The 25,925-nt window shown below is 38.2% G+C and overlaps 1 protein-coding gene across 1 annotated transcript; it reads right to left on the reverse strand.

The window, feature by feature from the left end:
- Positions 1–1,465: 1,465 nt before the first annotated feature.
- On the reverse strand, positions 1,466–25,164 carry NAF1 (nuclear assembly factor 1 ribonucleoprotein). Its single transcript, XM_075709405.1, has 8 exons — positions 24,905–25,164; positions 22,350–22,488; positions 19,164–19,257; positions 15,356–15,438; positions 14,121–14,281; positions 10,220–10,271; positions 4,900–5,005; positions 1,466–2,276 (listed from the first exon to the last, which is right to left on the reverse strand). Exons 1-8 carry the CDS (start codon positions 25,162–25,164, stop codon positions 1,858–1,860), a joined length of 1,314 nt encoding a protein of 437 aa, XP_075565520.1. The 3' UTR covers positions 1,466–1,857.
- Positions 25,165–25,925: the final 761 nt, after the last annotated feature.

Below are 25,925 nucleotides of genomic sequence, written 5' to 3' on the forward strand. Positions count from 1 at the left end.
AGGCAAGCTCAGACAAAACAAACTTGCTAAGCCTCAGTCATGAGGCTGTAGTGGGTTTACTCATGCCTGTGACCTATCACTAGCAACAGTAACAGCTGAGCTACAGCTTAGATAGGCAGAAATTCACCCCCTCCTCTTTTCCCCCAAAACACAGGCATTTGCAAGACTAGAATTGGACATTCTTTTTAAAAAAAAAAAAACCTGCAACAACCTAGTTAAACCTTAATGTCTGGAACGCCATTGCTCTGAAACAGTTTGTTGCTACTGTAGAGTACCTGTTTGCCATAAAATTTGAGATCTATACAACTTTCTCAGTGGCTGTAGCTGTATCAGAGAACCAAATTATTAAGTATATTACAGAAAACGTTAGAAGTCTGAAATCAAATTCTAATTCACAGTAGCAGCATCTTGACAAGATGGTCCCACCCTCTGTGCATCAAATTTTTGTTTCATTCTTATTTTGGATTAGAGTAAAAGTCTAAGAAATACCTGCTGAGCTTAATTAGCCTTTAGATACATATCCAAAGTAATGAGGCCAATATCAGTTTGAGAATAGAAATACATACTGCACACTTCTATCAGTTCTGTTCAATGGTTGAATGATTGTATTGTTGATTAAAGATTCAAAAATCATTACAACTAGTAATGATCTTTCAGTGGAAAAATTATCTTTAAGATGTCTCTGTCCCACTATTTTTTTTTTCTTCTTTTTAAAATCTTCATGCAGTGTAAGGGTTTCCATTCTAGTTAGTCAGAGCCACTTCCATGGAGACTAAGGAAGTCATACAATTGTATGACTGACCCATTGGACAGGTAGAGGTTGTTCCAGGCTGTCTTTGGTTGACAATTCCACCCCCCTCCTAGAAACAAGCTAGGAGAGGTGATGAATCTCATAATTTCAGAAGAGACAGTTTTGACCATAAAGACCAATAAACAGCAACCTAGTACTATCTGCATTTTGGATACAAATTTAAACAAGGGAGTTCTGAAATGGCATACTTTCTCTCCCTGACGGGTCTGATGACTTCTTCCTGGAAAGGCTGACTACATACTGTATGTATCCATGGGCATTTCTGCACTAGGAGCAAAGACGAGCTAGAGAAGTTATGCTGGTTTTTAATTTCCCCATACCATGCAGTTTGACATCCTAAAATTAATTGCAAAACATCTAATCGATAACTTGATCTTCTATAGTCATTGTAGGACACTAAATCTGAAAGAGTAACTCAGCTGCTGGTCCAAATTCTGATCTAGCTACTCCAGCTACCAAAAAAAGACCATCCAGCTCCAGTGTTTTAGTTAATATGAAATTAATGAAATATTAAAAAGTTGGATAACACGAGTTTATATGAAGAGTGGCAAACCTAGCTCAAAAATTAGGTGTCAGATTTCTAGTTTCCATGCAAGTAGATTTCAAAATTTCCAGAAACTGATAGAAGTGGTTTAGCATAGCAATAGACAACCACTCTAAAAATATTAAAATACCATCTATGTGACATATCCTCATCAGTATTAGACAGTAGTTACATAAACTCTTAAATTTATTACAAAATAGATTTCTACCACTACATACCAGTCTCCAAAAGGTTTTTATTTATCATCCCAAACTAGTAGATATTATAAAAATAAACCATTATTTAATATTTGGTTATTTTTATCATACAGGTTTTTTTTCAAACAGAAAACATATATAGAAAAAAAAATAGTTTTCTATGGGTGTCCCACAAAGCATCAAACTCTGCATTTGTTCTATTGTTGCAGAAAAATGAAGCATCTCCAAAATAAGGGAATACAGTCTTGGCAGCCTGTTCTTCCTCCCTTTAAACTGCAATGCTCTGAATGCACATTTAAGGAAACTTAGTAAGGCCTGAACTGAGAAGGATGGCTATCTGGAGGAGGTGGAGGAGGTGGCGGTGGAGGCGGCAAAAATGGGTACGATGAGTTGTACATGTTTGGGCCTGTCCAAATCATATTCAGATTTGAAGGTGGAAGGTGGAATTGATGCATCTCATTAACAGAACCAAAAACTGGAGGAGGAAAGGGATACTGTTGCATCATTGGATTTTCTTTTCTATGAGGTTGTGGAAGCACTGGAGATTCCGGATGTATTTTGTTGTCTGAAGAGTATACCTGTGGTGGTCTTACTTGTGGTCTCAAAAAACCTGGTGGGCCTGATGGAGGAGGAAATGGATCCCTGGAGAACCCTCTGCCACGGTAGCCCCTTGAAAAACCTGAAGCAGGCTGCTGCATTAACTGATGAAGTCCTTTGTTCTCACCTTAAAAAACAAACAAAACCAAAAAACCACACACAGTGTTAATCTTATTTTGGAAAGCTTAAGTTTAGTCCTCACAAATCTTTCAAGCTGAAGTAAACCTATCAACAAATAAGACTGGCAAATAATACATAAACAACAAAATAATACTGGCAAGTCTCTTGTTTAGTAACTCATCTTGATTTATTAGAGTAATATAGAAAGAATGGTCCTGAGGGTTGCAGATTCAGTCATTAAAAAAGAAATTTCACTTTCTTCCTCTCCAGGCATTTTCATTTGTATTAATGAATCACAGGGACACTCAAAACTGTGAGTATTTTGGAAGCTTTGGTTTAAAACAAGATTTAAAAGCAATACATTTTAAAACTGAAGATAAATCAACACTGCATTCCACTAAAGTGGTATACAGCTTTCAGACGTGAGCTGATATTACAGCATAGACACATGACACAAGAAATTATTCAAACTCAAATTAATAAAATTAATTTACTCTATCAGAAAAAAAGGCAGCCTGTAACCTTTACCCAATTAGCTTTCAGCATTCATCTTTCAAAGATTAATTTTTCCTTGTACAGGTCACTGTAAGCCTATATTTAAGGTTCATAACAAATGTACCGCCACTTTATACAAATACCTTAAGAGTATTAATGGGATAAAATTAAGAGCACTAAAATATTAGCAGCTCTTTCGAACACTTTTAAGATATTCAAAAGGCTGTAGAATTTAAACTGAAACATGATCTCTAAAGGATTTTAGGGCTACAAGCAAAAAGGTATTTAGGAACATAACACCATATAAAATCACTGAATTTTGAGAACCTACGTGGACCTAATCCTTGGCACTTGACTACACAGAAACATTTTCACCTTTGAAAAGCTAAGTCTCAAAGGTAGTTGGATACCAAAATTTCTACTAATTTTCATGGGGGATTAGGACTTAGTCTCCTTTGGTCCATGCAGTCCTCTCATAAGCACTGACGTGAAATTACTTCAGTGAATGGTTTTGTTCTTTCTTCTCCTATCAAAGACTATAACAATGAGCCAATTTTAATATACTCGGAGTTTTATGAGGATGCAACCAAGCAAAACTCCAGCTGAGACTTTTTGCCTCAGTTTGCCAGATATCCTCATTGTTGAATTCCACAGCCAAATTAAATTGCACACAATGTCAATTTATACCATGTTATTTACAGGAAAAACACAGCAAATCATAACCCATACTCCCTTGGCAGATTGAGACAGTTCCTCCCGTTGTGTTCTTAGTTATGGAACATAGTTCAGTAACAGCCTCAGCAAGCCCTAGGCAAAGGTAGGTCTGCAATAAGCTGGCAGAATAAGGATATGGTGGAAAACTTGCCATATGCCAGATAAGCAGAAACCAGGAGAGAAAATAACTATCAGCAATGAAGGGAAAGTATGGCACAATTCAGATCCTTCCTTTAAGGGAGAACTGTCAAAACTGTAGGGTAAAAGCCAGTCCAAGAAAGATCGCAGCTTTATTTAAAGAATACAAGGGTGGGATGTACTGTAAACAGAGTAAAACAATTAACAGGACAGTTACTGACTTCCCAGATCAAGAAAAAAGGGGTTCAGTGGGGTGCAATGTCTAGCAGCTTTACAAAGGAACAGCAGCAAACTCACGAAGGAGTCAGTCCAAGAAAATCAATGGGGGGGAAGCACTGTGCTGCAGACAGTTGAAGCAACCTGATATGTAAGCAGCAGCAGAAGAGGAAGAGGGGGCGGGATGAGAGTCAGTAGTAGTTAAAGGGAGTGGTATAAAAAGCATGCAACAGAAGCAGACCAATGAGAACAGAAAAAGAGGGGTGCAATTTAAATTATTCAATCAAAATGGCAACCAAAAAGCAGAAAGTTTTGTCAGTAGAGAGGCATGAGAGAAGAGGGATAGGAAAATTTGGTTATTGCAAACAGAGTACAGCTGCAGCCATACACCTGGACAGATCTGTCAACAGCAGAAGCAAGGAAGGTCAAGAAGGCTATGTATATTATGAAAAACTATACACAGTTTATTAAACAACTATAGGTTTGTTAATCTAATGACTGTGTTAGGTAATCAGAGAGGTTCTCAGTGGGCTGAGAACAGTTATTTTAAAGGAGTATTTATAGGCCACAGGTGAGGAAGAGCTTCCTTTTCAGACAGAGGAATAAATTCCATATCTTGAGAAGACTTGTGTCTTCTCCCTGATTGTCAATAAAATGGGTTTCCAAAAATTGCACACGGCCTTCCTCTACCCTCTCCCTGCACTCAAAGGCTTAAGCTGAACAGGGGCCCAAATAACCCCTGCAATAAGCAGGCTCTAAACTCCAAAAGGTGGCATCTGCTCTATATCCTCACAGTGAGAGAGCTGACACTGTCATAAAAGCCTTTGAATCTCCTCTGACAACTGTCCTGCTCATATACCACTTCCCTTCCACAGTTTAATGGAAAAAAAACCTTCATTTTCCCTTTAGAAAAATTAAGGAACATGGTGACAAATTCACGAAGGTAACTCTGAAAAGCACAGAAATACTGATTAACTGTATGAAAGCTCAATCATTAAGATCAATATCATTGTCTATTTCAAATTCAGTTTAACAGATAAAAGCATTCTCCCATAGCATTCACTCACTTGATGCATTTGCTTCTGATCTGAGTTTCTTCCTTCCTTGACTTTGAGGCTTCTTTTTCTTCTGTTTTGCCTCTCTTTCTTTTTCATCATCACTGAAATCCAAGGCCTGGTTGGGGGCAGAACAAAGACATATAAACACTGCACAGAGAACTTCAGTTCTAGCAATAAATCATTATTTAGAAAACAATCCATCCTGCAGTCAGCTTAGAAGAATATTAAAGCTGCACGTTCCTATTTTGCATTCAAAGAGCCATCATGTGTTCAACTGGCTTCTCAACACAATCAAAATCTTAACACTCCACAAATTTCTCATAAGCCAATTATACAATACTCAGTTATTCCTTCTAATTTTCCTAAAAACAGCAACATTCAAGTACTGAACACAAATTTTTGATTGCCTAGAGGTTAGTAAGGAAAAAAATGGGAATCTCTGAGTGAGCTGACTAGTTATTGCCAAGAAAAAGCTTTCGAAGGGCAAACTGCAGACTAGGTGAATTCAAATATGGATTTTTAAAATAAGTTAAAACTAATTTGGCAACCAATACGTAACTCAGCACAGTTAAACTACATTAAAAAATAACTCTAGTCTAAAATTGTCACTAAATTGGAATTTTCTGTAGTATGTTTAGTAACAGTTCCCATTAAACTTGCAATAGCAATGTTATTCCAAAGGAATTTTCAGCTTTGGAGAATGTTGTCATTTACAACAGATTCAATGTCACTGTAGCATTTTGTTCCTGTTACACAAGGTTTTGCTCCCTTTCAAATCCTAGCTTATATTTAGAATGAGGAAAAGTTATTAGTGACAGGAAAGACATCTGTCAGCATAATTAGTTCCCTGAAAAACAGCTCGCTCATATGACTTAAAAGGGTTTAGTTCCCACCCTGCCCTTCCCAATTCTGAAAGGAAGGGGTTTGCTGCTTTCAGATGTATCTCTATAGTATACAGAGAGCATGGATCTCAAAAACACTCCACTAAAACAGTGCTAAAAAAGCCACATAAAAGTTAATTCCGAATACAACTATTTCCTCTTCCACATACTGGATTATATTCTTACTCAGAAAAAGCCACAGCATGATATATACCATGAAGTAAAATCTTTCACTAACTCCTGATTTTTCTAAGGACTTCAATATGCCATCCTTTGGTAGGGCAGAAACAGCAACAGAAGGTACCTGTTGTTTGGTAACTCATTTCCATGTAACACTCCATAAAAGCCATCTCACACAGAAATCAGTTATCTGCTCCTGCTAACCTTGCAGCATACAGATCACACTTTGTCATTCTATGACCCCAAAGCCAAGGCCGAGCGAGATTGTATTACTTAGTCTACAGTTAAGCTGGGCTAATTACAAGCCTGCCAGAAAAGGAACACTTACCATATACCTTAAAGTAGCAAGCAGAAGAGGCCTAACATGGATTAATTTAATGTTCATACAAAAATAAAGCTTCACAGTATCACAAAAAGAACTGACTCCAGCATTTGCATGCAGTTGACAGTGGGAGCTGGCCAGAAAAGTTATAGAATCAGTTGCCAGTTGAGGGCTCTAAGAGTCTGGCTGTAGGAGACAATTTCAAGCATCAGTACCATAAAATTTAATCTGCACCCTTGTCAACAGCTATTACCTTCACAGAAAAAGCTACTTTCTATCAGCTCATCAGCTGTCACAGTTTAGATATCTTAGTGTAAACTAACTGCTAGAACTATCCAAAGATTATTCTAATTAAGGATTACAAGTTGTTAGATGTGGTGTTTTCTCCAAAACAGTACACAGACATATCACAAAGTCAGAAAAGCCACAGAAACAAAGGAGTCATAAAAAGCAATCAAGTTTCACCATCCTTGCCATCACTGATTTCATTCAAGCTTCCTTTCTTCCTATAGTAAAGTACAGTAAACCTAAAGTTCCCCCTGTACTTTCAGATTCTAACCTGAAAGTAACAGTATCATAATTAAAATTAAGGAAAATCATTAAAAAAAAAACCAACTCTGGAAAAAGCAATGAATTGATATCTGCAGAAGACCTCACTACTTGAATGTATTTAGCCAAATTTTAAAGTTACTTAGGTTCCTACAAATGCAAATTACACATTTACAAGCTTATCTCCTGAACAGCTTTAAAAATATTACTAAGAAACAAAAAAAGAGCTCACCATTAGCCAATAAGCACATTTTGTGTCATCATCACCAGAAAACTGTTTGACAAAGGAAAGCTAAGACTAACCAAAAGTTTCTAAGTAAGCAGTCTTTCAAAGCTCTATTAATCACGTACCTACAGTCCAATTCTATGCAACACTTCTAATTCTCAAAAGATGATTCTCTGTGAGATGATGTCTCCCCGAGAAAGGAAGGCAACTTACAGTCAGAACTGACAGACAAGCATTCTTTGAGCGAAGTTAACACTGCTCAGCTCCGTTTGTGTGAAGGAAAAAAAGGTATCTCAAAATGTATCATCCTCACCACAGTGGAAAAAGCAACCTTCTGGGTTGACAGAGTGATACCATTACAGGACCTATCTTCAAGCATAGAAAAGCCCATGTCACAACATCTCTCCTTCAGGCCGGAACAACTTGCCTGGGATAAGGACTGTGAATGCAAAAATTGATACTGTCCCTCATAGCATCCTTCTAGACAAGTTGTTGAACTGTGTGATGAGGGGGTTCATGATGCACTGGGTGAATAACTGGCTGAAGGGCAGAGGTCAAAGGGTTCTAGTGAATGGAGCTACATCTGGCTGGTGAATGGTCACCAGCTGTACTCCTCCGGGTTCAATTCTAGAGCCAGTTCTGTTCAATACATTTACCAGTGATCTGGATGCAGGAGTTGAATGCACCATTAGCAAGTTTGCTGATGATATCAAACCGGGAGGTGCTGTTGACTCTCTTGAGGGACAAGAGGCCTTGCAGAAGGATCTACATAGATTGGAGCACTGGGCTATGATTAATGGGATGAAATTTAACAACTCCAAATGCTGGATCCTGTACCTAGGACAGACTAACACCAGGCACAAGTATGAATTGGGAGAGGAGTGGCTGGAGAGCAGCCCTGCAGGAAGGGATCTGGGGGTGCTGGTCGACAGCAGGCTCAGTGTGAGTCAGCAGCGTGCCCTGGCAGCCACGAGGGCAAACCACATCCTGGGGTGCATCAAACACAGCATCACCAGCCGTCAAAACAGGTGATCATCCTGCTGTATTCAGCACTGGTGCAGCCTCACCTTGAGTACCATGCACAGTTCTGGGCCCCACAGTTCAAGAAGGATGTGAAGGTCCTTGAATGCATCCAGAGGAGGGCAACAAAGCTGGTGAAAGGGCTGGAAGGCATGTCCTATGAGGAGTGGCTAAGGACTTTGGGCTTGCCTAGTTTGGAGAAAAGGAGGCTGAGGGGCAACCTCATTGCTCTCTACAGCTTCCTGAGAAGGGGACGTGGAGAGGAAGGGGCTGATCTCTTCTCCCTGGGATCCAGTGATAGGACACGTGGGAATGGTTCAAAGCTGCGCCAGTGGAGGTTTACGCTGGACATTAGGAAGCATTTCTTTACTGAGAGAGTGGTCAAACACTGGAACAGGCTTCCTAGCGAGATGGTCGATGCCCCAAGCCTGTCAGTGTTTAAGAGGCATTTGGACAATGCCCTTAATAACATGCTTTAGCCGTTGGACTAAAAGATCGTTGTAGGTCCCTTCTGACTGAAATAGTCTATTCTATTCTATTCTAAAAATTGCTTAGAACACTAAAAACCAAAAAAACCAACCACCCACAAAAAACACCTTTCCTACTTAACTACAGAGTAAGAAGCACATACTACATAGCTTAGAATTTTTGGAAGATTGTCGTGGTTTAGTCCCAGCCAGCAACTCAGTACCACGCAGCCGCTCGCTCACTCCCCCTACCCTGATGGGATGGGGGAGAGAATCGGAGGAGTAAGAGTGAGAAACACTCCTGGGCTGAGATAAGAACAGTTTAATAATTGAAATAAAGTAAAATAATAATAATAACAATATAATAATAATAGTAATAATAATATACAAAGCAAGTGATGCACAATGCAATTGCTCACCACCCGACGACCAATACGCAGACAGTTCCCGAGCAGCGGTCGCTGCTCCCCGGCCAACCCCCCCAGTTTATATACTGAGCATGACGTCATATGGTATGGAATAGCCCTTTGGTCAGTTTGGATCAACTATTCTGGCTGTGCCCCCTCCCAGTTTCTTGTGCGCCTGGCAGAGCATGGGAAGCTGAAAAAGTCCTTGACTAGCATGAGCAGTACTCAGCAACAACTAAAAACATCAGCATGTTATCAACATTCTTCTCCTACTAAATCCAAAACACAGCACTATGCCTGCTGCTAGGAAGAAAATTAACTCTATCCCAGCCGAAACCAGGACAAAGATTCAAAAGAAGCAAATAGAGAGATGTCTTTAGGATACTGTGGTACAGACAAAGCTTCTAGGAATTTCAGCTGTTTTGGATAAGATAGGCTTAATGTTGAAATTGCAAGGAAAAGTGACTCAAGTGTTGAGCTAGAAAACAAATCTCATGAAAACACCTCAATAAAACTATCAGCCTTGTGATTCTTACTGAAGAATAGAATAGTCATGAAAACTATAGTTACAGTGGAGTTAAGGAGCACTGGACAGGAAGCCTGGATGTCATTGAAGAGATCTTTACAGATCCTACAGTAAATGATGTCAATGGTCATGAGGAGCTCTCACTTCTACACGATCCTGTATGACTGCCTTTGTAGGGAAGAAGCTCATCTCCTCTCATGAAACTAGTGTTTTATAATAGCAAACAGTCAGGAAATCTTACTAAGAAACCATTCAAAGAACACAACAGAGGAGGCGTCAAGTTAATCTAACAGAGCAGGCAGCTTAAACACCCAAGTAGAACAGTTTGCAGAATACTGGCAGGCCTTTAAAGACAATTGCTTGTGGCTAGGTAAAAGACAAAGCTGCAGTGAAAGAACAGCAAGGACAAAAATTCTCTAGCAGAAGCAAAACTATTAGACAAGGTAAAAGCACTGCTACTCAAAGTTGAATGTTCAGGTTGCCAAATGTGTTCCTGAAGGACTTGAGGTACTGAAGATATACATTTTCCCAATTGGAAAGAGCAAATATAAAAAAAAGACAGCTAGTACTCTCTGTCTAGACTGTGAGGCCTCTCCAAGAAAAGTATGACCTTCTTTTCAGTGAAGAAAAGATGTACATCCAACTCATCTGCATAAAAGAATATGCTTGCTAATTATTTACTCTGCACAGAAATTTTTCTACACATATCTTGTGTAATCAAAAACAATAAATTAAGAAAACCTATAGTTACTTCAGGTGGTGGTTCTTGGTCATCCTTCCAAGATGCATCTGAACCTTTTTCCCTAAAAGAAAAAAAAAAAAAAACAACAAACCACAAATTAGACAATCAAGATGAAGGAAAATGGTGTAAGGAGGCTACAAAACCTCTCGAGTTGTGTAGTAGCAACATATTTAGGGTTAGAAATACTTTGCATGAACTGTACTGTAGCAAATAGAGTAACACTTTCTTCAAGGTATCAGATCTCCTACACCAGGAGCTGCCTGTTTTGAAAGAGGCAAGGAGCATTTGTTTTTTTAATGTTGTTTCTAAGTGAATCGTAATGTATGTGTCAACTTAGAACTTCACTACATATGTCACTTGAAAAGTCTTCCTACTTTGAGTGAAGACTGAACATTTCACACAGCTAATATTAAGCTTTGATCAATACTCTCTCAACATATCCATTTGAACCTAAATTGCCTTGAACCTGAATTGAGGTAGTTCACTGCAACTTTCTTATGCTAACTGCTGACTAGTCATAAGTTTTCTTATTCTTCTGGTTTCAGAATACATATCTTCAGTTAAAAAGGACAATGAACTAGGAGTCTAGTAGGACAAGGGCTTTAAGTATACTTATAGCAAAGTGAATTCAGAACCAAAAAAAGCCTCTGAGCTTGGCTTACAATTCTATTAATAGTGTTAGCTAGATAAATAGGCTTCATCTCCTATTTTGTTGTAAATATAAAATGAAAAAGCAAGGTAAAAGACATTTAAGGAAGTAAAAACTCAATCACCTTGCCCAACAAGCACCAAAATTAATTTGAAGTGGTATCATTTATTTCACCCACCATTTTAAGAACTTCACTAAAAATCAAGCCATTTCTTTGATTAGCAACAAATTTATGGAACAAATTTAAATTATGCTGTTAAAGTCTGTTCAAGGTTTTTCCACACTGCTCACAAATTTAATACAGCTTGGTCTGAAATGTCAAGACGCAATCCTTACCTGTGAAGACAAACTATATAAAATAATGCAATACTGAAAATTCTTACTTGCAAAATGGAACCACATAGTTAAAAACACCAAAGTGTTCACCGTGCAAAGTCTTCAATCAGCGCTCTAATAACTGAGGGGCTTTTTTCTGTATTCACCAAGTCAGCAACAATCAAGCAGCAATAGCTACATTGAAGTACATAACCATCAGCTCTAGGTAGCCTGGACTTAACAGACCCTTAGTCAAAGGCTGCCCATGAGAACACTGGCAAGTCATCTGGAGGTACTTTGTGCCTCAACCCCTAACCATAAAACTGAAACTCAATTTCTACATATGACTAGAAAACCATACGGACACACCACCTTTGTGATGATGAGCAAATCATATTAGCATGCAAGCTATTTTAAAGTTCAGTCAGAAGAAAATGTTACAGGGAGGAAAGGAAGATAAGGGCTCTATACAAGTAATTTCTCGTCTGCAGAAAACTCTTCACCTATGCAGTAATGAAAAGTAACACCTTTTTTTTTTAAATAGGAACCAACTTCTTTGTTTCTCCCTCTCATCTTGCTATTTTGGGGCAATACACACCTCCCAGAAATACCAGAGCACACAAGAAACTCCAAGGCCTGTGGTCATGAGGCAATATGTAGTACTACTGCAAAATGTAAACCTTGTAAGTGCTTCAGGCAGCTTATCTCACTCTCCCAAGGCAGCCTTCCCCATTTCAGCAAAACACAAAATGCTTTTTGTGCTCTGAGATACGTAATAATCTTCTGCAAAGAACAAGATAGTAATTCTTTGATTTCGGAACTCAGATACTGTAAGATCTGGAAGTCTAACAAAAGGTGACTCAGAGGAATCATGAAAATACATGAGCTTCTTTAGAATTACTTTGTGTTTCAGGCAATACAACATAAATCTATTTTTAGCAACAAATTATTTTGCATTCAAGAAGTTTTCTGCTACACTTTCATGTATTTTGCTATAAAGTATAAGGCTTATTCGTAGCACTGCAACTTTGTACAATGCAATCAGATTGCATGCCAGATTTCAGAAGAAGATTCAAACTTCAGGTTTCTTTCAGATTTAATCCTGATTCCTTTCCTTTTCAAAGTACCATCACAGTTTTGACCAGCAGTTCTAAAACTTTAAGCCTATAATAACAAGCTGGTTTGCACACAGTCAAACTAACAAAAAGCAGAAACCAAAAATCATCGGTCATCAAATTTGCAATCTGCTAAGGTCCAAAAGCTTTCTTGTGAAGCACTGACTGATGCTCAACTTTTCCACTGTCCATGCCATCTTGGTTTCTTTATATAGACATCACAGCACAGATCAGAAATCAGAATTCTTTATCCTTTTTTAGTGATACCTACTTTGTAAAAAGACAGCTTCAATAAACAGTACCAACTGTCTCACAAAAGCTTAAGAACCTTTACTGGCAAAACTCAGAAATAAAATAAGTTACATTTCAGTGAAACAGTAAGTCACATTATTCAGAAATTAAGGTTTACATCAGATTACACAGGTGTTCACACTGCTCAATGCAGGGCAAGAAACAATGTCTGATGCACTCTTCAGCTGTGCTGATAAATCATGAAGGTGCAAAACATCTTACCTAGTGTTCAGTTTTGTACCATATACAATAGTAAAGTACTACCAAAAGACAGCGTTCTCAAAACTAGTTGCAAAGCATGTAACAAACTAAAACATGAGTCTCGCGTCTCATATGCTGAGTACCGGCACACAGTAATTGATGTAGTAAGCAGATGATTAAAGTCTGTGCAGTTACTGTGCTAAGCAACAAAGTTTAATAGCACAAGTCAAAGACCAGCTGGCATCAAAATGCCGCAGAAAAACAAACAGAGTGAGAAAATTATCTATTTTTGTCTTCACTGAAAGGCAAAAAATATGCTTGTTGCTTCCACAGAAATGGGAAAGGAAGGGAAAAAAAAAAAGGACTCCTGCAGGCCTGGCCACATGCATGACTAAAGAAAAAATTATTCAGCATGAATACTGGCAGAGTTGCAATTAATGCAGACATGAATATTATTGGCTATAGTCAGAAAAACATTTGCAAGATGGAGGAGAACTAATCCTAATAAATAGAGTCTAAGTCACTTGTATGACAAAGGACTTTTTTAACCTATAGTTATTTCATACAATTATTCATCAATAATTAGAACACTAATGTCTAGCAGTCATTTATTATGCTTATTCTGTATCTTTTCATTGCCTTTTCAATGGCAATGAGTTCTATTCATACATGCTACTTTCCTCAGGCAGACTGAGATACATAAATACTATAGAGAAGTTTCTGAACATCATACTACATTGCCACTCAAATCCCTTCCCTCTCGCAAATTTACAGCAGGTAATTTTCATATAGAATTGTTATTCTCCAGCTGCTCAATAGATTTACTGATAATTAAATTTCAGTTCTGTCCTTGTAACATGAAATAAAAGTAGTAAATAAATACAAACTTGTTCAGAATTCAAACAAGTTTATTATAAGTTATGAAACTAAACAAGAATCTGCAGAACAACAAAATCCAGAAAGTTAAGCTTGCAAAACCCATGCATGTGTATGTGTGTGGGAGGGAAGTATCAATGAATTTTTTTCTGGTTATGATATTTTAGTTAACACAGCAACATGAAAAGCAAGCAAGCTTAATATATTAAATTGAATAAGAAGCTACTAAACTTCAGTAATTATAACACTTTAGAACCTTACCGTTTACAGCTACTCTGTACTGTTCTGACAGGCAAAACAGTACAACCTGGTTATTACAACACAGTTAAGAATATCTAAAAAAAAGTAAAGTTTTAGTGTCAAGCTTAGTCCTACATTTTCTCACTCAAGGCTAAACTTTAATCCAGGATTTTTAGTTATGTTAAAAAATACATTATAGCCAGATTAGAAAAGTCAGACTCACTGTTTTAGTTTCTCTGCAAATATATACTGGGTGAAGTCCTCCAGTGATGGAGCAAAATACATGCTATCTTGCACATTAATACCTTTTGCTTTGATATGCTCAGAGCTGTTAAATCTTAACACGTAAAAGGGATGTAAGACAGGACCAAATATCTCAAATATCTGAAACACAAACAAAAATAAATGTTTAAATAAACCACCAAAAGCAGATAGGTAATTTCATTGTAGACAACCATGAAACTTTAAGATGCTTTGTATTTAAGAAGTTTGATATATTTTCAAAATGCAGCATGAAATAAAGTTCCTTTCATGTTTTAGTTTTATTACCACATTTTGTTTAACAGTATATTTCCCCAGCTACTGTTTAAGTCATAATGTGGAAAAGTAAGTTTTCCTTACATGTTGATGCTGCCTTTGCCCACCCAACTGTACTGCTTTCACTGTCTGCTTCATCTACTTTAGTAATCTCTCCTTTTGCCAAATCTCTATTCTTCTCTCTCCACTATGCTTTCAAATCCTTTACACCTGGAACAATCTCCTGATCATTTATTCCTCAAAGTTCATATTTACAAGACACCTTTACGTCAGTTCCCCTGTCTGCTCCCCAATTCCATGGAGAGCAGAGAATTCTGAAATGTTGTACAGAACAGCTGCAATTTCAGGCTGTGCTTTTTTGTTTCTCTCACATCTAACATTCAAAGATATTACAGTAGTAACCATTCTAGATGATGGTTTTCTTTCCCCAAAAAACATACAAAATTCAATGCAACACCCCTCTCAGCAAACATTCTTCATTATACTTGCATAAAGCACACACTGGCCTTAAACTAGAACATAGTTCTAGTTATAGAGCATAGATATAGAAACATTCCCCATTTTTCCCGAAACTTGACTCTAATTTCTCCAATGTTTGCCCCCAACTCCTGGCAATAAAAGATCACAGCCTGTTAGTCAAGACATCATACATCTGAAAACAACCTCTCCCCCTCCACAAGCACTCTCGTAAATAGCACTCATCACACATTGGAATTCTCTAAGGATGAAATGAATTCCAGGTTAGGAATTCTTGAAATTAAAAAAATACATGACTATAGCAAAGGTCAAAAGCACAAAGAGAAACTACATATCAAGGAAACATTATCTTTCATTTAGTCTACTTCAACACTACTTGTTGGAACATAAAAGAATACTTTGAATTTTATATTAGAATAACAGGTTTTTATGCTTTACACACACCTTTCCTGCTGCTTGCCGATCTTCTTTAAAAATTATGCTTTCCTCATTTACTGGAGGTAGGCCTCTCAGTGATTCAATTATTACTAAAATGGAAAAACAATAAATCAATTAGAACTTTGTTTCAACAGCAGTATGTAGTTAATTACAGAGAAACTTAACAAACCACTCCATTATTTGTCTACTAAAGTTCATAGAGCTTCACCTGAAAATTGTTGTGCACACACAAAACTACTTACAATCGTACACCCCTTCTCCAGTGATACATGAGTGGTAAGATTTACGTCTGTTTACAGAATTACTGTTCTCTGGGGTGGAGAAAGAAAGGATACCAGATGATACGTACAAAAGAGAAGTCTCAGATATGTATGAGACACTCGTATTTACCCAGGATGTTTCTTAGTTAAGTGCACAGCAGCGATAACCTGGTTGGTTGAGTGCAGATATATTCTGCCTTCTTAGTATTCCAAATGAAATTCTCCTCAGAAAAAAAGAATGGAAGTGGCTACTCATTACAGCTTCCCATAGTAAGTCATAAGAATCAGACCAGAACACAGAAGATGTCTAACAGTCCAGTCACCGCAGCAACTGGTGATGTCATTTATGTATGTAGATACATAATTTCAAATACATTTCTGCAATTTAATGTCATACAATAGTGTCATACTACATTTGGGCCCAATCCATGATTAAGGTCAGAGTGAGCAAGTCATTCTAGTAGCTCAAAATATGGAATCTTAACACTTAGTAGACTTTAGCACTTACAAATGGACACAGAAGCATGTTCTTCATTAAATACGTAATTTGATATACAGGCAACTTCATTTTTAGGTTTTCCAGATTCAGATACATAAAGAGCTTATTCTTTACTGAAATCTTTAGAGTAGTTAATCTCTTCTTTGGTAGTAGTTTGCATTTGTTGCTTTAGTCTACAGAAATATCAGGTCTTCCTTTACATTCAGCAGGATTTACGTGTAAAGCTGTCAATACAGAGGCCTAGCAGCACTACACTCAAAAATTCTGATTCTGAAGGTAATCTTTTCTACCTCTAAAACAACAGAATGCTCAATTAAGCATTCTCAATGCCTCTCCATCATCAAATAAAGTCACTCAAGCACTTAGTGTCACTCAGACTCCAACAAAAACTAACCATATTATCAATGCTACACTTACGTAACAGGATTTAAAGCCATAAACATCTCGTCAAGCTAAAACTCCAGCTTTGCTACTATTTCCATCTGCAAACAGCTTGTGACATGCCAAGCAAGCCTGTGACAACGCTACAGGCTTAATAGTTCACTGACTTTCAAGAGAAGTAGGGAAATCAGTTTATTTTGTGCCTACCTGTAAGATCAAATATAAAGTGAAAGAACCCAATGTGTTGCTTAACCCTCATGAGAAATACACCTTAGCAAAAACAACCAAAACAACCCCACCAACTAAACACCCAAACCATGACACAACAACAACAAAAAAAAAATCTCACAACAAAATCTCTCAGAGAACGCTCTCAACTTGATTGATCACAGATAGCCCCCAGTCTTGCAGTAGGCTAAGGAAAATATTCTGAAAATGTAAGTCATGCCAGTCCCATGAAACCCAGGAAAAACATTATCACCTACAGCCTATTTGATTTATAGCTCCCCCTACCTCAACCCACCCAAAATCCTCAGCTTCTACTCTTCCAGGGCCCAAAGGACAGTCCCAGGGCAGGTTTCTCATATATACCAAAGCTGTGTTCTTTCCAGGCTACAACCCACACAGTCAATTTCTCTTTTCTCTTAAGTACTTTGAAGCAAAACACAGCAAAATTTCTGTTAAATACTGATACACTGAGCAGAAGTTCACAGAATGTAGTCATCTTGCTTTTAGCTAGTGTGAGGCAAGCATGAACCTATATGGTTCTAGCCTTAGATTCACCTTATAGTATGAAATAGCCAACTTACAGGTATCACACATTGCAGATTGATGAACTTGGAAGCTTGCTACAGAGAACAGCAGAAATTTCCAACACAAAGGGACAGAAAATGTTCAGGATACTGATTGTTGTGCAAAAATATTTGCAATTTCCAAATGAGACCTCAACTCCCCTCACAGTACATACAAACCTGGTATACACAGGTACCAGTTTAGCTTTAAAAAAAAAAAAAAAAATCAAAAAACAACCCACTATTAGCTGGCAGTCCCTAGTCCTAATGTGGCCACAAATCAATTGAAATTGAGGCCACTCAGATACCTGTTCCCAGAACTGAAAAGAAAGGAAAACGTAGAAAGAGGAAGTCATAAAGCAATGCAGTAAAAGCAGAAAAATAACACAGATATCTTGGGGTTTTATTCCATTCTTAACAGCTTTATTTCATGTATGATTATTAGTCTGTTTTCTAACTTTCACCAAAGTTCAACAATTTATATACTTCAGTTACATAAAGTAGAATACAGACTCAAGAATTCTATCAGTAAACTGACAGGATTTGAAAAGGTTATACACACCAATGAGGGTTAAAAATTAAAGACAGTTTTCAAAACTGAAGTCTTTAAAAACAGCTTTGTTTAAACATTCACATACTAAATAAAAAATAAGAATAATTGCAAACTATGATTCAACCATTTCTCTTTTAACTTATTTTCAAACTATCATTTTAGCTGAAAGAAGCCTTCTTGAAGTCCCCATTATTATAAATAAGCAAGAAAGGGCAAATTAGAACAAGAGGACAATGACCAGATTACTGTCTTCCACACTCACAAGCCAGCTTCCTGCACATGAATGAAATTAAATGTAACTCCAAACCAACACCACCAACAAAAATACTGTAAAGGAATTGCCCGTATTACCCAGAGCCTTTTACAGTAAGAGAAATTTTAACAGCAAAGGCTATTTGCTTTAATTCTTTTGTACCCCACTCAACATAAATACTTCAATTTCAAAATTGAACTGAATTTCTAACTTTCATAAGCAAATTGCTTTGAAAGCAGTTCAAGCAGAATGGAACACTTGAAATAAGCTTAAATACATACTATGGATACTTTATTAATACCAGCTTCAGCAAAACTTTTATTTCACATATCAAAAACTGAGGTCCCAGGTAGATCTGAAAAGATCCCTAAATGCATATCGACTGCAGTTAAGCTTACTTACCGTGTCTCAATCCCATTAAGCTTAGCCTCCAGCAACTATGTATCATGTTGGTCATGCTGTCCTAGCTCTGCTGACACTAGTACCTTGTATTTGGTCAAGGTGTCAGAAGTGGGATGAATTATTAAAGAAAAAAAAACAGAAAGAACATACATAACGTATCAATTACCCAAGCACTCCTACAGTGGCTAAAGAAATAAGTCTTTTTCCTGTCCTCACATACTAACAAGCAAGCACGTGGGACTGCATTGTACTGCATCTGTATTTTCAGTTATACACCTCCTGTACCTTCAGAGATAATTCAAACATAGCATGTACAACTGGAAGATTTCTTAAAATACTGCAAATGTTCAATCTTATTGTTGCCAGAATTAATATAAAGATTATAATACCTGGTGAAAAAAGGCTTTTTTCATTTAAAAAGTGGAACATGAAAGTCACACAGAAACACATGCATAATAGTCGCAGTACCTTACATCTTTAGAAGATGTAAGCCAACGAAAAGGGAATTCAAGACAAATGTCATTTGGTAGTCTGAGTTCTCATTCAGCAACCCACTACCCCCTGAAATAGAATGCTGCAGTACTGACACTTTGAGGGAACAGTTAAGTACATGATTAATGCAGAAAGATACAGAAAATATTATAAATAAAAACAAAGCAAACATATCTTGCCTACCTAGCTGCTCAATGATGCTGGAAACTGTCCCAAAGAGCTTCAGTTCAACGTCATCAGGCAGAATTATTGATAAGTCTTCAACAGGAGGCAGTTCCTGAATATATCAAGTCAATGTTCAGAATATAATCTTATCACACTAAGATATTCATCACTCTGTTGCTGCTTGAATTTGACAATCAGAAAAACCTCCCAGCATTTTGAAGATTTATTAAAAAAAGAAATCTAGTTTGATTTGCCTCTTTCAGAATAATTCTAAATGAACTCGTCTTGGGGGAATGTCACTTTTGAAGACACCTTTTCTTTTGAGATCCTACTCTACATATTTCCATTGCAACTACAGTATAATCCAATTTTATTCAACTGGAGAAAACCAACAACTGATAGCAATTTTGTTCATTTTGTTGAACTTTCAAGTTAGATAAATTAAGTTCAATGTACAATGCAATAATTAGATAATCAATAATAAAAAAAAATCAAACAACCTGTAACCATATTCAATGCATGACAGACAAAAAATGTACATAGCAAGAGATAAAATAGTATGAAATACACCAGGTATGTATCATCTGATTGAACAAAATGGTGTCTGTCTATTTATGCCATGACTCAGACCATTATAGAAGATATACAGATCACAACAACTTACACAAAGAAAATTATCTTTAGCTAAAAGTTGTATTTGGCACAAGAGGATAATCATAGCGAACACTTTGGAAAAAAGCACCAAACTTCCAATATACAAATCAGTACTGCACAAATAATATTCAAATTAAACTTTTTCTTCCAATGTAAGCATCAAAATCTGTTATCAAAGGCTGATTAACAGCAAACTCATCATCTACCTCCAATTTACTCATAAACTAAGATTTTTATGTATATACTATACTGCTGTGAATTCAACATGGACTGTATGGAATAAAAGGTAAGGGCAACTAGAGTAAGAATTATCTTCACATTCAACATCTTCTGAATTTGGAGGTTGAGTCCAAATCTTAGCACTGAACTGCACTTTTAAAGGCCAACACCAGAAATAAAATCCCTCTCCAACAGAAGAATCTTCTCCTGTCTTATCAAAACTTCACCTGATAATCTTCACTCTTAACAAGCTTGGGAAAGGCTTCTAGAGCAACTCAAAAGACCAAACAGAGGGCAAGACCCTCCCAGATCATATAATATAGCATTAAAGCCAAGACACGAATTCAGATAGAAACACCACACCTTTCTACAGGACAGTAGGTTTTCCAACATTAAACCAACTTCACTACTAAGACTTAAGCGAGTCACAGATACCAGAGCAAGTCAAAGGCCAAAGACCAGTTGGAAGAAAGCTAAGATTTTGATCATAAATCTCAAACTGGTAAACTGTACCATCTGTCATACTATATACAGTATCTGCCAATCCTACACTTCAAAGCAGGAGGTTTCTAAAATAGTTCCACTAACACTCCTTAATATGCGCACGTTTCTTTCCCCTGAAGCACATATTCCAGCTAAATACTTTCTTTAATCTTTTATCTTTGACCCATAGTTGCTAAAGCAAGTTAGCTATTATTGGGGACTTTTGGGTAAAAGACTAATCATATTTCATTTTTAACAGGTACATTTTAATTTTCAAATTGTATTCCCTCAAATTTACATATGACAATCTACAACATTTTTACACAGACTAATTCTGTTACTGTGGAATGGCTTAGTACAAGATACAGTAAATAATGTAGTTGCTAGAACTTCAGTTCTTATTAACTGTCACTGGCAAAAAGCTGTAGCTTTGCTGGACCAATGAAATTAATCAGGCCAGTACTTAAAAGTAAGACAATGTTTCATAAACACTTGGACTTGAAGCTAGTAAGCTAATGAGACAAAAGAGCAGATCAACAAAGCATTTTCAGATTAACATGAATTTTATTTGAGATAAAAGGTAAATAAAACCCAATAAGTACCTCTATTTGAGCAAGGATTTTTGTTCAAAAGTCCAGTGCTGTAAAAAAATGCTGTCATAGAAGCACTTACAATGCTTCTACTATTAATCATACTTCAAAACAAAGTGCACATAAGCAGGAATTGCTCTGATGTTTTGCTCCTTCGGAACACAACATTATGCATGTTTCTCAATCTCCGATTAATTTCAGGGATAAAAGAATATCCTAAGAGCTTTTCTTTACTCCAAGTGTCTCTACAGCAACAGTTTAAGAATTAACAACATACTCCCATCTCCTGTTGTTGCTACGACTAATGCATGTCAATGCCTCAGCCTTTCCAGACAGTCATCTAGCACTTCGTTACAAACCCTTACAGAGCACTAAACCAAAGGCAAATGTATCCAAACATATCTGTTCTTCAGAGGTTTTTTCCCACTACCTTTCTAATAATTTCACCAGACTTGTTTCTCATTCCAGAAAGCATTTTTTATGAAGGGGAGAAATCTACAGAATAACAGATAAACATATACTGCTAATGTAAATTGAGATTACAGTGTTACATTATCCTTTTATTTGTAATCCATTACAAATGATGCACAGCCAATCATCTGTTAGCAGTTTATTACTAAAACTCATTCCTTTAAACCTCTTAATTTTGAGATAATGAGGAATAAAGGCAGCAATACTTAATGAGTATGTTATTTATGAGAACCAAAACCAATAGACAGTATCTTGATGCAAATTAAGGTTCTGATCTGCAATACATAAGACAGTGCTGTAGCAAAAATTGCAGAATAAAACAAATACAAAGCACTTTTACGATCACGCCAATAATTTTGCTTAAGTGAACCTCTGGGAGGCTTAATACAACATACAAAAGTTTTACCTCAGGGCTAAACATATTTGACATACATCTGCAAACATATCAGACCTTCAAGTCTCTCACATAGAGAAAGGATGATGAAAGTCTGCAATATACAAACAACAAAAAATCTACTAATATATCCAGAAATGTAGTTGTTTTCATTAATTACAACTGTGATTTTACACAAATATGAGCCTAAAATGAGCTGTGAACCTCACTTCAGAGTGGTCTTAATAAACTGAAAAATAAGATATTTGAAGTTATCAACTGTGCTATACCTGAACTAGTGTAAAAACATACATTCAATCACTAGGTATGGCAATGACTTAAAAATACATTAAGTGAAAATATTTTAAGTTGGGTTATTAGAAAAAGTTTTAAAAGGTAACACATTGAACTTACATCAATAGGCAACTCATCTTTTGTTTTAACACAGTAAGGTCTGTTATCCTTCTCATTTGGATGATCGTCTTCATCAGATACTATTGAAGGAGAACACGACGAGGAGGATGTAGTTGATGAACTATCTGAATCTGTATCACTGAATAAAACAAACATGGGAGTTAGAATATAGACTTCCACATTACAGATGAAAAGAGTGCTAGATTATACATTACTCAATTACCTTTGGTTACCAGATATATTTTTCTTAAATGTATAGATCTGTATAAAGAAGATCTGCAATCTTTCCTGAACCTACAAGCCACTGGACAACATAATAAGAAAATCTCAGAAGAGCAGCAGCTTTGGCAGTTCAGAGCAAGCTAACAACTACAACGGCTCGTTTGGGTTAACAACTACAATAGCTTGTTTGGGTTCCCACTGTTCCACTGTCAAATGGTGCAGGTGGCATGAGAGCAATCACCTCTTTAAGTTCACCTAGGCCAGTTTCTCCCATTGGCCACTGCATGCAAAAGTCCAGCACCAGGGTAACTCTCTCTGTCAGACATATACGATAGTCACAGTTTGGGACCTACACCTCATTGATTTGCAACTGAAATGAGACATTAAGAGTCACAGGATGATCACTTCAGTATTGTACCTAGATAAATACAGCCAAATTAGGACCAGAATGTCTATTCACTGTCAGCATATTTCCATTTTGTGCACCACTTGAGTTCCCAGTATTGAACATCACTTGACATAACTGAGCACAAAACAGATTTTCAAAGACAACACATTAAACTACCTTCTATAGCTCACATTCACTCTTCTTGTACAATCCCAACATTAACATAAAGCTGAGTGAAAGTCAAGAAAATACTTATTCCAAGCAATGCATCTTGCACTACAAAGGTAAAAAGAAAATTCTAATTTTTACAGATAAAAGGGATTAGTTTCCTAATTCATGGCCTGTCTGAATTCCCCCAGTATGTATTCACACAGATTAGTAATTTAGTATTTCTCACTGGCACATGCATAAGAGATGTTTATTGTCTAAAACACCTAATACTTCAAGCAAACAGCAGAGTAAGAAACCAGTCCTTATTCATGTCAACGTGTTCCTTTTAGCAAAAGTTTAAGTTCTTCAAGAGTTGGTGGAAGAAACAAACACATGGAGTAATTGTTCCTGGTGACTGAAAAAACATATTATAAACCTTACACAAAAATACAGCGAGACATGCATACTTTTGTAAAATTGCATCTATCCTTTCTTACCTGATCTGCCTGTTAACAAAACAGCATTTAGAAACAAAGTGATAAAATACAAAAAAGCTCCCTTCTAGATTCGTTCATATTACATTGTCTCCTTCAGAAGCAAACGGATGGCTTTCAATCATCTGTTGCTGCATTTTTTTTTCTTCCAACAAATGCTGATAGGAAAGTCAACAAATAAGAGCACCTCTCCCAATAAACCTTTTGAAAAAGCCAAATATGGACTTCTTGGAACAAAATCAACATAGCAGAAAGACATAAATCAGTCAGACTAATGGAGACCAATGGGGGCAGGTGTAGAAAAAAGTTTGAGATACACACAGACAACTAAATAAGTTAAAGCTATCAAAATTTTGTCTTTAATACTCATCTCAACATCAGCACAACAGATTTGGGAAGCAAAAAAAGACTACAGGGGAAGCCCCTGCCATAGGTCAGGAATTTAACTCCCCATCACTTCACGATGTTCTAGAAAAACTTTGAACCAAGCAAACAAGGTATTTCCAAAGTCAAGCTTTAACCCCTTAACTGCTAATGAAGCTCAGTGTCTTCTTTTTAAGAGATCCTTAGACTTCATTTCAATCTCCACTAGGAGCACATACCCATCTTGCTGCAATGGCCCAAAAAGAAAACACAAAACTCACTGAAACCAGCAAAGTGTGCAGGCTTCTAGGACTGAAACAGAGCCCACATCTAACCAAAGTTACCTTTCACCAACTGTACTGAACACCAAAGCACAGATGCAAGCAGTAGATGGAACCTTTTTTATAAAACATACAGGTTGAGAATGCACTTTTCCACTGAGATGCCAACATTAGAGGACAAGTTACGATCTGAAGGCTCTTCACCTTGAATCCTACACTCATTTTTTTTTCAGCAATAACACTGCAGGTGTATTGTCACAAGTGACATAGGAGCACTCTGTGAGGAGCATGTAAAGCAAGGCGTTCAAACGGTCACGGCGGCCCAACTACCGCGACGCTCTACAGGCCACCACCACCAAGCTCGTGTTTTTGTTAAACCCTGTACCCTTACAGTCATTGTCTGGGAGGCTTATTAATCCAACAATAAACCTTCTAGAGAAACGTAACTGAAAATGTCACCTTTAACTGGAAAGATGAAGCCACAGAAGCCGAAACACTGGGGCGGGGGGAAGGGGGCGGACTGGGACCCCTCGTTCGCAGAGCGCTGAGGCGCAGGACCGGCGGCCAGCGCCGCGGGCCCACAGGCACCGCCGCGTAAGAGCCCTCAGAGGAGCAAGCGGCCCGCGGAGAGCGGCCCAGCCCCGGGGCTAAACCCACCTGTCCGAGTCCGACGAGGGGGCAGCGGCAGGAGGCCCGTTGGGACTCGCAGGCGGCGGCGAGCAGCGCGCTGCCTCCGCTGGGGGCGGCGGGGCCTGGTCCTCCCCACCGCCCTCCCGGGGGCCCGACGCCCCCTCCGTGCTCGCCGCCTGCTCCTCGCCCGGCGCCCCCTCCGTGCTCGCCGCCTGCTCCTCGCCCGGCGCCGGGCCGTTGGCGCTGGGCTCAACGGCCAGGCTCTCCATCTGCGCCACCACCTCCATGGCACCGGCGGCACGCGCACCGGCAGCCCCACGCGGCCCGCGGCCCCGCCCCCAGCCACACGCTACTTCCGGCCGCCCCGAGCACCCGCGCAGCGGGGCTGCCGGGCCCCGGCGAGGGGCAGTGCGCATGCGTGGGCGTGGAGCGCGCGCCGGGAGGGGCGGGCCCTCCGGTGACGCAACGCGAGGGGCGGTGCGAGGGGGAGGGCGGAGCCGCCGCCGCGGCGGGAGGTGCCGCTGTAGTGTTGGGTGGGTCTGGGCCCGTTGTTAAAGTAAGCCACTCAGGTAAAGGCTGGTGGAAGGTAACAGTAATGGATTTGCTCATCGCTTGTAAAGTCTTGTTTACGTCAGTCTTAACGCTGAGTAAATTTAATGGTTAATTTCAGTCGAACACCGAAGCTTTGTTTTGATGAGGCTTGCCTGAAAGATGAAGCTAGAGGTCGTGGCTACTCTTGCTGGGGACCTACTGGGGTGGATTAGTTTTGGTATTTTATGCATAATGGTTGGACTGGATGATCTTAAAGGTCTCTTCCAACCTAAACGATTCTATGATTCTATGCTGACAACACACAGAAGATGCATGTAATTAAAATTAAGAAAAGCTCTATAATACCAAATTACTACAGTAATACCTAACCCTACTGCAGTAACCCTATAACAATACCTAGATCTACAAAACCTAACCACATCATCCTTAAGGTCACCAAACCATTTGCCACGACATAAATGTCCATTTATATTCTAGGTTTACCATAAATATCCAC

This window comes from Pelecanus crispus, chromosome 4, assembly GCF_030463565.1.
Source record: "Pelecanus crispus isolate bPelCri1 chromosome 4, bPelCri1.pri, whole genome shotgun sequence".
NCBI classification, from domain to species: Eukaryota; Metazoa; Chordata; class Aves; order Pelecaniformes; family Pelecanidae; genus Pelecanus; species Pelecanus crispus.

Coding starts and splice junctions, on each gene's coding strand:
- NAF1 (XM_075709405.1), bottom strand. CDS start 25,164: ATGGAGGTGGTGGCGCAGATGGAGAGCCTGGCCGTTGAGCCCAGCGCC. Junction 19,258..22,349: donor AAGATGAGTTGCCTATTGAT/GTAAGTTCAATG, acceptor TGATATATTCAG/GAACTGCCTCCTGTTGAAGA. Junction 2,277..4,899: donor ATCAGAAGCAAATGCATCAA/GTGAGTGAATGC, acceptor TTGTTTTTTAAG/GTGAGAACAAAGGACTTCAT.